Raw genomic sequence first — 14,538 nt, 5'->3', positions numbered from 1 at the left:
TGGATAGATACTGTGGATGGATGGATGGATGGATGGATGGATAGACAGACAGACAAACAGAATGATGAACTAATGGACAGGTGGATAGATAAATACGATGGATGGATGGATGGATGGATGGATGGATGGATGGATGGATGGACGGATGGATGGATAGATACTGTGGATGGATGGATGGATGGATAGACAGACAGACAAACAGAATGATGAACTAATGGACAGGTGGATAGATAAATACGATGGATGGATGGATGGATGGAAGGGCAAACGGAATTATGGATGGATAAATGGATGGATGGATACTATGGAAGTGCGAACGGAATGAGGGATGGATAGATGGATGGATGGATTCTATGGATGGATGGATACTATGGATGGATGGATAGATACTGTAGATAAACTGTTGAGCCAATAAATTATGTCCACCTGTCTAATATGCTGTTGTTCCTCCTTGTGCCGCAAAAAAGCACTGACCCAATGAGGCGTGGACTCTATAAGACCCCTAAAGGTGTCCTGTGGTATTTGACACCAAGACATTATCAGCGGATCCTACAAGTCCTTTAAGTTGCAATGTGGAGCCACCATGTGTCGGACTTGTTGGTCTTTACTCCTGCCCATTTCTCCTGCATTCAACACATTGACTACGAGAACTGATTGTTCCCTTACCATCTAATCTACCCAGACTTTGACATGTAGCCTTGTTAGGAGATTATCAATGTTATTCGCTTCACCTGTGAGTTGTCATAATGTATTGATTCATCATGTGCTATGGATGGATGGATGGATGGATGGATGGATGGATACTATAGATGGATGAACGGACGGAAGAATGGATGGAAGGACAGATGGAGGGAAGGATGGATGGATGGAGGGATGGATGGGAGGACAGACGGAGGGAAGGAAGGATGGATGGATGGATGGATGGATGGATGGACACTATAGATGGATGGACGGACGGAAGAATGGATGGGAGGACAGACGGAGGGAAGGATGGATGGATGGATGGGAGGACGGACGGAGGGATGGATGGGAGGACAGACGGAGGGAAGGATAGATGGATGGATGGGAGGACGGACGGAGGGATGGGTGGGAGGACAGACAGAGGGAAGGATGGATGGATGGATGGATACTATAGATGGATGGACGAACGGAAGAATGGATGGGAGGACAGACGGAGGGAAGGATGGATGGATGGATGGATGGATGGATGGGAGAACGGACGGAGGGATGGATGGGAGGACAGACGGAGGGAAGGATAGATGGATGGATGGATGGATGGGAGGACGGACGGAGGGATAGATGGGAGGACAGACAGAGGGAAGGATGGATGGATGGATGGATGGATGGATACTATAGATGGATGGACGGACGGAAGAATGGATGGGAGGACAGACGGAGGGAAGGATGGATGGATGGATGGATGGATGGGAGGACGGACGGAGGGAAGGATAGATGGGAGGATGGACGGACGGAGGGATGGATGGGAGGACAGACGGAGGGAAGGATAGAGGGAAGGATAGATGGGAGGATGGACGGACGGAGGGATGGATGGGAGGACAGATGGATGGATGGCTTCCATTAGCTCTTCCATTAGCTCTTAACATGAACTAAATGACAGCAGTACATTTTATTGTTTCATATAATTCCCTAAACAACATTTTATAAACATATATTGTGTGAAATGGTGCACTCTGTCATTGTTCATAGTGATTTGCATAGAAGCAATAAAACTGGGACAGGCTATCGTCTATTGTCCTTTGCAGATCCTTTTGGAATAGAGGCAAAGGGCAGCTCAAAACTGTTTCTCTGCAGTGGTCTAAATAACAGTAATGCACAGTTTCAGAAAGGAGTAGTTTGGCTTTCACAAATCTGTTTTAGATAAGTAAGGTGTCTACTTGGACTGGTAGTTACAATAAACCTATTTGACTATACTGGTCTCGTAAATTTCAAATTTCTACCTGTTCTGAGACAAAAGACAAAATGAGATGTTTAGCAGAATGTTAGGACTGACAAGCTCAGTCACCATTCACTTTCATTGAGTGTTTTGTCATACAATGAAAGTGAATGGTGACTGAGGCTGTCTTTCCCTAACATTCTGCATTTATGTTCCACAATAGAAAGTCATATGAGTTTGGAACAAAATGAAGGTGGGTAAATGAGAGAATGTTACATTTTGGGTTAGGGCTATCCTTTTAAATAAACAAATGGCATACTGCAAATAACCTTGCATCTTGTTTCAATCCCTTCTCAGGTTTTTTCTTCTGCCATCGTGCTAAACAAGGCACAAAAAATCTGTTGTCCCCTTGCTTTATTTCTCTCGCTCTCTCTCACTCTCTCTCTCTCTCTCTCTCTCTCTCTTTGCTTGTGTGTTGAACAAGAGTTAATGATATGGAAAATAAAGAGTTCCTATCTGCTTCATGTAACTCTGTGTAATGGCAAATTAAAGCTTAATTATGTTTGTTGCACAGAAAAACATTGGAAAACTATATTTTTGGGCTAGGAAATCAATAGAGCCTGCAAATAATGATAACATGATGAATGATGATTCTTATTATCATAACAATTTCCCCAGTGCTGTGTCAAAAATGGTTGGGTTTTCAAGAAATGAACATTGAGCTCAATGCTGTTTCCCAGGGTATTTCGGCAGTGAGAGGCTATTTTTATTTAATTTGACTTTTTCATTAGTTTACATAACAGGGACTCTGGATCCTGTTACTTAAACATGTAAAATTAAGAATTTTTTAACAAAGCCCCACCTACATTACTTCACATGGTATTCACAGGTGAATTCATAATGGCCAATTACATAAACCCATCTCTACAATTAATGTTCATTAAGGGTAAAGTTTGTAATTTTCGATATTAAAATACGTTCTCCTTTTTATTTGAATATGTCAAGACAACTTTAAGTAATCATTCATAGACTGATCTTTTATATGACGAATCTTTAAAATAGCAGTTAGCTACAATACAAGCTACAAAAAACTACATTGAAGCTATTTTTAAATGATAATTTTACCAAAAATTACCATTCTCTCATAATTTACTCATCAAGTCATCCCAGATCTGTATGAATATCTTTCTTCTGCAGAACACCAATGAATATTTTTGGAAGAATATCTCAGCTCTGTAGATCCATACAATGCAAGCGAATGGTGACCAGACCTTTGAAGCTCCAAAAATCACATAAAGGAAGCATAGAAGTAATCCATAAGACTCCAGTGGTTAAATACATGTTTTCAGAAGCAAAATTATAGGTGTGGGTGAGAAACAGATACATTTTTAAGTCCCTTATACTATAAATCTCCACTTATACTTTCACTTTCAAATTTTAAAAGAGAAAGTGGATATTTATGGTAAAAAAAGGACTTAAATCTTGATCTGTTTCTCACCCACACCTGTCATTTTGCTTCTGATGACAAGTATTTAACCACTGGAGTCTTATAGGCATCATAAAAGTAATCCATATGAGATTTTTGGAGCTTTAAAGGTCTGGTCACCATTCACTTGCATTGTAAGGACCAACAGAGATTAGATTTTCTTCTTTAAAAAAAATGTATGTGTTTCGCAGAAGAAAGAAAGCCATACATATCTGGTATGGCATGAGCGTGAGTAAACTATCACTTTAAAATAAGAAAATATTTGAGATACAATCAGTTGAGATCATTTCATTATGCAATGATTTCCAAATTAAATAATAACACCTGATAGTTATATATTTCATTACGGTGGGAATCCCTTATGAAAATGACCATGTTTTAATAATGGTAATTTTAGCTGGAAAAACCAGTAATCACAAAATTAACCATATTTTTCACATTAATGGTTACTATAATTGTATGTCTAGTAAAATCATGGTTCATTTTCATTATTGTTAAATAAATAGTGTGACAACATGAAATAAACATAGATTTATATTTAACATACACTAATAAAAAAAAATTTAAAAAACGTATTTTATATAACTGAATCTAAATATTGTGATAAACAGCAGCAATTAACCAAAAATGTAATTTAAAATAAGAAAGGTTAAGGCCTGGTTTACATTGTCAGTGACCCATTGATTTTCAATGAGATCTGGTGACTTCCATTGAGACGAGTGACGGTGCCCTTTGACAATTGGATGTGGGTGTGTCAAAGCTGAGAAAAGTTTAACTTTATGCAAATGCAGAGCAATATCGCACAGCCACTACCAATAGGAGTGAAGATAGTGAAGCTCAACTTCTATCACACTACCTAAAAATGTAGCTAAGTTAGTAGCGTGCATCACTACTATTAGTTAACTCCCCAATACTCTTCAAAACATCACCGTGGGGGCCTGGGTAGCTCAGCAAGCAAAGATGCTGACCATCACCCCTGGAATTGCAAGTTCGAGTGACACCAGCCAGGCTTCCAAAGCAACAAATTGGCCCGGTTGGTAGTCACGTGGGGTAACCTTCTTCATGGTCGCTATGATGTGGTTCTCACTCTTGGTGATGCACATGATGAATAGCATTAGCCTCCACACGCGCTAAGTCTATGAGGTAACGGACTCATCAAGCCACTACCCCCCACACACACACACACACCACACCACCAGCCTATTTTTTTGCCATAGGCTTTTTTTTTGGCCATGACAATTTTCTATTATTGATGCAAACTGTAAATTAATTTGAATACAAAGTGTCAATGAGCTTTGAAGGAATTCTCATCTCAGTATGAAACCACCAAAATCAGAGTTTAAATACCCCAGTCAAACGTATCATTGAGCCATCTCTAGAATCTTGCATGGCTCGGTGCCTGGCACCATTAGTGGCTGACCTTGTGATGCAGGACAACAGCAGATCCCCCGCTGATGCCAATGATGGGCACTGCCGTCTGGGTAGATATGAAGTCCAGGATCTGCGCTACGGCCTCTGACCCAATGTTATCTTCAAAGACGACTCCATGCACTCTGTTAGCAGCCAGTGTGTCGCAGATGCGTGTCAGTAGGGTGCGAGGGTTGGTGTTATTCACCAGCACAGTGATGGGGTTCACCTCCAGCGGCAGGTCCAGGAAGTTCTCCCGGCTCAGTCGCCCTTTGACCTCCATCTGGTAGGCGGAACCGCTGAACACCACCGCCACGTTCACGGTGGGCTCAACCGTCCCGAACGGTCGGCACTGGTAGTGGGGGGCAAAGCAGACAGACAGCAGCAGCAGCAACGGCAGCCACAGTGTGTCGCTGAGACAGCCTAGATGAACTCCCATCTCAGTCGCCTACTGCCTGAGAACACAAAAATGGAGAGAAAATGTTTTTTAGGGGTCTTGTAAGACTTGTTGTATACATTTTATTACTTAAGTACTACTAAAATATACAGTGGCCCCAAAATGTACCTGGACACTTTTTGACACTTAAGATACCCCTAAAAAAAGTCTGAATCCCATTGCATGTAAAAGTTAAACTAAAGAAGAATGTGGAAGTAAAAGTTAAAGTGGAGATTTACAATAAAAAAGGACTTAAATATTGATCTGTTTCTCACCCACATCTATCACATTGCTTCTGAAGACATAAACTTAAGAGTCGTATGAATTACTTTTATGCTGCTCTTTATGTGGTTTTTGGAGCTTCTATGTTTGGTCACCATTCACTTACATTGTATGTACTTACAGAACTGAGATATTCTTCACAAGATCTTTCTTTGTGTTCTGCATTAGAAAGAAAGTCATACACATCTGGGATGGCATGATGTCCAGTAAATGATGAGAACATTTTCATTTTTGGGTGAACTATCCCTTTAAGAAAACCCTCTTAAAGGGATAGTTCACCCAAAAATGAAAATGTTCTCATCATTTACTGGCAATCTTGCCATCCCAGATGTGTATGACTTTCTAAAAAACGATGTTTTTGAAGCCAAAACACAAAACCTCTGCTAGAGAACTCACAATTGCACAATGGGACATTTGACTCTAGAGCCTACCGTTCTAAGATCTAGCCCTTGTGACAACTTCTCCATGTGACAACTAGCCCTGGTCTCCCCTATATGGAGTATATATGAAATTTCACTATTGTTCACACACTCAGAGAAAAAGGTGTGGTGATGTAAAGAAGATACATTTTATACATAAAACTACATTGTCATAATACTTCGCAGTCCGGAGTCTATTGTTGTCAGTCAGCATTATCATATCAGCAAATTATTCTTATATTAAACATTAGAAGCCATTAGAGTTGTTCAGCATGCCATTCATTCTCTTGCAGAGGCAGGAGTCACCGAGTTGCCCAGCTGCTGTCCTAAAAGCCGTTATTCTGCCAACCCGATCCAACAGATGGTGGGCACTGTGAGGAAAAAAATCTCTTTTCTCAACAAATGGAGAACATGGGGATTTATGACTTCTGACTTGTGTCTTTTTGGCCCTTATTTTTACAGATCTGTCTGACATAATCCCTGAAATGAAAAAGTCAATAGGCAATAAAGGCTAGAAATAGTGCCCTTAAAGTTACGTTATTGGATTTTAGAAGCTAGTTTTAAGCCTCCAATATGGGTAGAAAAAAATCTCAGACATAAAATTGTGGTTAATTTCAGCTTTCAATTTATTTCATCATCTTCCATATATAACTCTCCCTGTCTTTCTTTATGATTTGAGTCTTAGATCCAGCAAGACCAAAGCAGCGATCATTAAACAACATCAGTAACGATGTTTGCTGTTATCCGTCAGACTCGGTACAGTTTTTAGAATGATTCAGGTCTTTGGATGGCTTTAGCCGTCCGGCCGCCTGGAGACAAGTGCTGCAGAGATGCCACTTTTAACATGCTGACCAAATTGACTGTGTCTCATGAGCCAGACACCATGTAATCCCCCGTAATCCACCCTTGCATGTCATGCTTTGCAGCCTGATGGTATCACCCTATCTAATGGTCTCGTGTGGCACAGCTTGTCGTAATACCTTTATTCCTGCACTTGCCCCTGAACAGCAGGTTCACATAGTATGGAAGGCTTTTGCCATTTATGAACATTTATTTATAGTTTTGGAGTTTTATAGTTATGTTATATGATTGAACAAAGTTGTTTTAATACATTTTAGTGTGTGTGTGTGTGTGTGTGTGTGTGTGTGTGTGTGTGTGTCAGGGCTGTCAATTGATTTAAATTTTTTATCGAATTAATTAATTGCGATTAATTAATCAGCATACCATATAATCACATATACAAATATTTGCTAAGAAAGCCCCTCAAATAACATTAATTCAATATATAATGATTAAATACTTATAAACAGTATATTTAAATAATTATACATAAAATACAGTATATATATTAAAAAAGTATAATATAATTCAAATGCATTAATATACAGAAAAGGACAGCAAAGTTTTGGGCCAGTTGCCATGTGAAATCCGAGCCGATTTCTCTTCCCAGTCCAGCCCTGATGATACCTAATGCATTAACTAATATTAACTAATGGAACCTTATTGTAAAGTGTTACCAAAAAGACAATTTAGTATGCAATGTATTGTTTATTCATCTTGTTATTCATCTTGTGCTGTCTGCTGTTGGTGCATGTGGTTTGTTCTCTGTTGAAGCACGTTGCCCAAACAGCTGAAGTTCTGCTTACTGCCCCCTGGAGAACACAGGTGGTACTTCTAAGCTTGAATTGCTCAGATGGAAGGAATATTCATTATTACGGTCTGGATATGATTAATTGCGTTATTTTTTTATATAATGAATCACTGTCGGAGGGCGGGGCCGGGTCGTGATCCTACACACCCGGTCCCGTATTAGGCTAATTAAGCATCTGTGAGGGATAAAGGTCGACTGCAGAGGATCGTGCGGGAGAGAGAGATCGTTTACGGACATGTCCATCGTGTGTGTGTTTATGTTGTCTTTTAAGTTTACCATTAAACTGTTATTTATATTGAAAAGCCGGTTCTCGCCTCCTCCTTGCCCATCATATCCCCTTTACAATCACACTGAATGAATGTGTTAAATTGACAGTCCTAATGTATATATATATATATATATATATATATATATATATATATATATATATATATATATATAAACTGGTGGCCAAAAGTTTGGAATAATGTACAGATTTTGCTCTTATGGAAAGAAATTGGTACTTTTATTCACCAAAATGGCATTCAACTGATCACAATGTACAGTCAGGACATTAATAACATGAAAAACTACTATTAAAATTTGGGAAAAAAATTAAAAATAGCTCTCATCAAACACCCTCCATGTGCAGCAATGACAACTTTGCAGATCTTTGGCATTCTAGCTGTCAGTTTGTCCAGATACTCAGGTGACCTTTCACCCCACACTTCCTGTAACACTTGCCATAGATGTGACTGTCTTGTCGGGCACTTCTCACGCTCCTTACAGTCTAGCTGATCCCACAAAAGCTCAATGGGGTAAAGATCCATAACACTCTTTTCCAATTATCTGTTGTCCAATGTCTGTGTTTCTTTGACCACTCTGACCTTTAATTTTTGTTTTTCTGTTTCTAAAGTGTCTTTTTCTTTGCAATTCTTCCCATAAGTCCTCCTGAGTCTTCTCTTTACTGTTATAAATGAAACTGGTGTTGAGCGGGTAGAATTCAATGAAGCTGTCAGCGGAGGACATGTGAGGTGTCTATTTCTCAAACTAGAGACTCTGATGTACTTATCCTTCGTTTAGTTGCACATCTGATCTTCCACATCTCTTTCTGTCCTTGTTACAGCCCGTTGCCCTTTGTCTTTGAAGACTGTAGTGTACACCTTTGTATGAAATCTTTTGGCAATTTCAAGCATTGTATAGCCTTCATTCCTCAAAACAATGATTGACTGACGAGTTTCTAGAGAAAACTGTTTCCTATTTTTGCAATTTTTGACCTTATATTGACCTTAAAACATGCCAGTCTATTGCATACTGTGACAACTCAAAACAAACACAAAGACAATGTTAAGCTTCATTTAACAAACCAAATATCTTTTAACTGTGTTGGATATAATAGTGTCACAGTTGAAGAAATGGGAAGACAAGAGGTGCGGATCCAAATGCGGTTTTTATTAATGAACACAATGGTGAGGGTAAACAGACATGAGCAAATAAAACAACCACGGTGGGTAAAACGAAACTAAAACAGGGAGACATCAAAGGAACACGGAACGGATAAACCTGGCAAGACGGGGAGCAGAGCGAACATCAAGACAGCAGCATACACTCGGGAACAAACATGAAACGGTAAATAAACACGAAAGGCAAACAAAGGGTTAACTTAACACGGAGGGTAAACATGGGGATAGCTGGAGTGAAAATGACGAAGGAAGCATGGGAACAGGCATCTACATACAACAAAAGACCGACAAGGAAGCAGGAGAAACAGACACGGTTAAATACACAAACACAATGAAGACTCAATGAGACACAGGTGACAACACTGATGAGTGCAGGCAGTGACGGAGGCCGGGAATTGTGGGAAATGTAGTTTTGACAAGGACAGTGAAACACGGGGCGAACAACAAGGAAAACACGACATGGAGCGCGAACGGTGACGGGTGAAGTGGAAAACACGGAGCAGACAAGGAAACATGACATAAACGTGATAGTGCGACAGAGAACACAGGGCAGACCACAGGTAATCGTGACAGAATCCCCCATCAAAAGGACCGGATTCCAGACGGACTTAAGACACAGACAGGAAACAATAGCAGGGATAAACAGATGTTCAAGGCGAGAGGGGCTAGACAAGGGGAAAAACAGACGGACCAAAGGGGGCACAAGGGACACAGACCAAGGGGGCACAGGGACATGGAGACAGACTACGGGGGCACAAGGGGAAATTAGGCAGTCCAAGGAGGCAAAAGGGGCAAATAGGCAGTCCACGGGGGCACAAAGGGCAGACGGGCAGACCAGGGAGGCCGAGAGGGCAGGTGAGCAGTCTCTGGGGGTGTGTGCAGGGAACCAGGTCGGGTGGCCTGGGGAACGTCCACCGGGTAGGGACAGGTTTAGAGGGCCTGGGAGCTGGCCATCGGACAGGGACAGGTCCAGGAGGCCTGGGAGGCGGCCTCAGGACAGGGACAGGTCTAGGAGGTCTGGGAGATGGCCGCAGAACAGGGGCCGGTTCAGGGGACCCGGGAGGTGGCCACAGGACCGGGACAGTTCGAGGAGGCCTGGGAGGAGGCCACAAGACAGGGACAGGTCTAGGGGCCTGGGAGGTGGCCATCGGACAGGGACAGGTTCAAGAGGCCTGGGAGGAAGAGTGGCCACTAGGGGAGCTGGCGGAGCCAAGGAGGACTTCTGAGATGGCGCAGTCGAAGACTTGGGTGGTGGCGCCGAAGGAGGCGCAGGCAAGGCCGCAGGAGACCCTGGGGGTGGAGCTGCGAGGGGCTCTGGAGATGAAGCTGAGGGAGGCTCTGGGGGCTCAGGAGGCAGAGCGGTGAGAGGCTCAGGAGGCAGAGCCATGGGAGGCTCAGGAGGTAGAGCCGTGGGAGGCTCAGGAGGCAGGGCCGTGGGAGGCTCAGGAGGCAGGGCCGTGGGAGGCTTTGAAGGCGGAGACCTGGAAGGCTCTGGAGGCAGAGCCGATGGAGGTGGTGCCGTAGGAGGCCTCGAGTGACTTGAGAGGTGGAGCTCTGGGAAGCTCGAGAGGCGGAGCTCTGGTAGGTTCGACAGGCGGGGCTCTGGGAGGCTCAAGAGGAGCCCTGGAAGACTCGGTAGGCGAAGCTCTGGAAAGCTCGGAAGACGCTGACTTTTGGACGGGCACGACCACTGGCGCTGGCTTTTGGACGGTCACGGCTACTGGCACTGGCTCAGGGACGGTCGAGGCTACAGGCGCTGGCTCAGGGACGGTCGAGGCTACAGGCGCTGGCTCAGGGACGGTCGAGGCTACAGGCGCTGGCTCACTGAATTCAGAGGCGTTGGCTCGCTCACAGTGACGTGCGTAGGCGTTGGCTCGCTCACCGTGATATGCGTAGGTGCCGGCTCGCTGACCGTGGCTGACGTGGGCACAGGCTCTCTGACCGTGGCTGACGTTGGCCGGAAGGCAGAAGCCCGTCTTCTGTTCCTCCTCCGGGCAGACGAAGTGGGCCGTGCAGGCTCACTGACCAAGGCAGGTGTGGGCTCTGGCTCGTAGATCGTGGCTGACGTGGGCACAGGTTCGCTCACCGTGACAGGCGTGGGCTCTGGCTCGCAGACCGGGACTGAGAGAGGTGGTTCCTCTGATGCAAACGTCTCCACGATGAGCTCCACGTACTCCTGCCAGGTGTAATCTCCGATTTCCGGCAGATCGCAACATCTGTGTTTCGGTACGCCAATCCTGTATACGGTCTTCAGGAGGTTGTCATCCCAACCGGTGTAGCCGGCCATGCAGGAGAAAAAGTGGGAGAACTCACGGATGTTTAGCTCCATGTGCGTCAGTCCCACGAAGAAAGCCGCTGGATCCATTGTGGTCGATCGTTCTGTCACGAATGACGAAATGGGAAGACAAGAGGTGCGGATCCAAATGCGGTTTTTATTAATGAACACAATGGTGAGGGTAAACAGACATGAGCAAATAAAACAACCACGGTGGGTAAAACGAAACTAAAACAGGGAGACATCAAAGGAACACGGAACGGATAAACCTGGCAAGACGGGGAGCAGAGCGAACATCAAGACAGCAGCATACACTCGGGAACAAACATGAAACGGTAAATAAACACGAAAGGCAAACAAAGGGTTAACTTAACACGGAGGGTAAACACGGGGATAGCTGGAGTGAAAATGAGGAAGGAAGCATGGGAACAGGCATCTACATACAACAAAAGACCGACAAGGAAGCAGGAGAAACAGACACGGTTAAATACACAAACACAATGAAGACTCAACGAGACACAGGTGACAACACTGATGAGTGCAGGCAGTGACGGAGGCCGGGAATTGTGGGAAATGTAGTTTTGACAAGGACAGTGAAACATGGGGCGAACAACAAGGAAAACACGACATGGAGCGTGAACGGTGACGGGTGAAGTGGAAAACACGGAGCAGACAAGGAAACATGACATAAACGTGATAGTGCGACAGAGAACACAGGGCAGACCACAGGTAATCGTGACAAATAGCAAGTTTCTAGTGCCAAATTAGCAATTTAGCATGATTACTCAAGGATAAGGGGTTGGAGTGATGGCTGCTGGAAATGGGTCCTGTCTAGATTTGATCAAAAATGACTTACTGGCTGTTTTTTACATCAGTAATGTCCTGACTATAATTTGTGATCAGTTGAATGCCACTTTGGTGAATTAAAGTACCAATTACCTTCCGAAACAGCAAAATCTGTACATTATGCCAAACTTATGGCTGTAAGTGTGTGTGTGTGTGTGTGTGTGTGTGTGTGTACATATTTGAGTTTGTCACATAGTAATAACATTGTTTTAGATAAGATTCTAACCCTGAAAATTATATTAAATTAGTGCAAGAGAAAAGAATGCTTTTTATCTTTAAAATGGGCTTTTGATACATTTAAACACTTAAAAATGTTTAGTGCATAGTAACAATATTGTAATAGATGAGGTTTTAACAGTGCAGCATTGCAAAATGTGATCAAATTAGTGCAAATAGAATAGTTTTTCGTCTTACAAACAGAATGAACCATTGATATTTGCTGCACTTCTGTAAAAACATTGACAATTGTATTTTAAAATATTTATTACATAGTAATAGCATTGTAATAGACATGGTTATAACACTGAAGTGCTGTAAAACTCAAATTTGCGCTTTAAGATTTTCACTTTAAAATGGGCCTTTTACATGTGCTGCACGTTTGAAAAGACATTGACAATTAAAAAATGTTTATTACAAAGTAGTAATATTGCAATAAATTATGTTCCAACAGTGCAGAGCTGGAGAACTCAATCAAATTAGTGCAAGAAGGGTTGTTTTAATCTTAAAATGGGCTCTTAATATGTACAGAACTTTTGAAAAGACATTCAAATATTAAATATTTTTTACATGGTAATTACATTGTAATAGATGAGGTTCCAACAGTGAAGAGCTGGAAATGGTACAAATTTGTGTAATAATAGTTGTTTTAACTTTAAAATAACTTTTTTATTTATGCTGAAATTCTGAAAACTGAAAATGTTCTTCTGCACAATGAATTATCAACATGCAGCAGAGTGCAGAATTTAACAGATTGGACAAATGTCAATATGCCCATTTAATTCAGGTATATGTCAAACAGACAAATGAACCAAATTAAAACATGGTGGAAATTTGATTAAAGCACATTATTTGTAGATGAAAGCTACAGCACATGAACAGTTGAGTGATTTATACAGCAAAAGTGACAGATTTCAACACAGCAGTGGGCACATATTGCACATGCTTACACAGAGGAATGACACGCACAGTCCACATGGCCTTATTGACCTTGTGCAAATATCCATCAAGTGGAATAAAAAGTAAATATGCAGACCTCATTTTGATCAATTGCACAGATGCAATGGCTTTGACATACCACTTCATTTCAATAGACCAGCTTGTCTGATTTGTTAATGGATTTGATTAGCTTGTTCACTATAACAGCTGTGAGAAATGTTCAGTAATTTACTGATATAGATTGCTACTACGGCTGATGTGAATACAGAAGGAGGTGCATTATTCAATGATGTCGTCACTTAAAATAAATGATTGCAAACAACCTCACCTTGATCTACATGAGTTCAAAAAGTTGCAAAATGAAACTGATTTCAGATGTGATCTCTTGAGTCCTGTGTTTGGGAAAATCGTGTGAAATCGTAGGAGTTTGTTCATATGAATTTTAGGCGTGCAAATACCCGCATGTGTAGTGCGGGAGTAAGCGAAAGTAATGCCTATTAATGTCACATGATGCCCTAACCCAAAACCCGTCTCTAAACCTAACCATAGAGTAGAGTCTGTGAGGATGATTTGAAGCATAAAGAATATGTTTTGTATGACGGAAGAAAGTAATTGTCTTGTTTTAGAAGGAGACGAGGGAGACTTGCTGATTGGAGATTGCATCTGATTCGCTGTTGCAAAAGTCATACTAATTCGTACGACCGAACTCGTACAGTTTCATACAATTTAGCCAGCTCGTACAAATCTGTACGATTTCTCAGTGAGACTGTGTTGGGAAATACAACAATATGAAATGCATAGTGCTTAGCCTAAGAGGGATTCCATATCTTTTGAGCCATGATTTTTTAGGACCTTTCCATGACTTTAATGGATGTTCATTACTGGAAAAGATCCTTAAGAGTCCTGGCTCAGACTCACAGCAGTAATGTGAAGTTTACACTTCCCAGACGTTAACGTTTCCACAAAAAATGGACAATCCTATGCAGTTATTTTGCATGATCTTATCAACTAGTAAGGTCAATAGAGCAATCAAACATCCTGACAAAAATATTACTAAATTAGCAATATTTACATATCATAAACACATTAAATTAAGAAAATAGTAATAGTCAAATCAAGCCAAACTGGCTGTGAAAGCATACTAGTGGCAATGGTAAGTAAGGGGAATTATTCTGCCACAAATGGCTTCCTCTGTGATCAAACTGAGCATGCTCAAAAGCTTGCGAGTTCTACCTTCAAGACCAA

At 42.1% G+C, this 14,538-nt stretch overlaps 1 protein-coding gene across 1 annotated transcript in view; it reads right to left on the bottom strand.

The window, feature by feature from the left end:
* The window catches only part of LOC127653396 (glutamate receptor ionotropic, NMDA 2C-like), a 116,806-nt gene that overhangs the window by 78,221 nt on the left and 24,047 nt on the right, over positions 1 to 14,538 (bottom strand). Inside the window, exon 3 of the mRNA XM_052140069.1 lies at positions 4,801 to 5,242. Within this exon, the coding sequence (XP_051996029.1) occupies positions 4,801 to 5,226 (426 nt within the window). The 5' untranslated portion in view covers positions 5,227 to 5,242. The remainder of the gene's footprint in view (positions 1 to 4,800; positions 5,243 to 14,538) is intronic.

This window comes from Xyrauchen texanus, chromosome 12, assembly GCF_025860055.1.
Source record: "Xyrauchen texanus isolate HMW12.3.18 chromosome 12, RBS_HiC_50CHRs, whole genome shotgun sequence".
In the NCBI taxonomy this organism is placed as follows: Eukaryota; Metazoa; Chordata; class Actinopteri; order Cypriniformes; family Catostomidae; genus Xyrauchen; species Xyrauchen texanus.
Note: the sequence above shows the minus strand (reverse complement) of the source record. Positions and strands in the feature narration are given on the sequence as shown.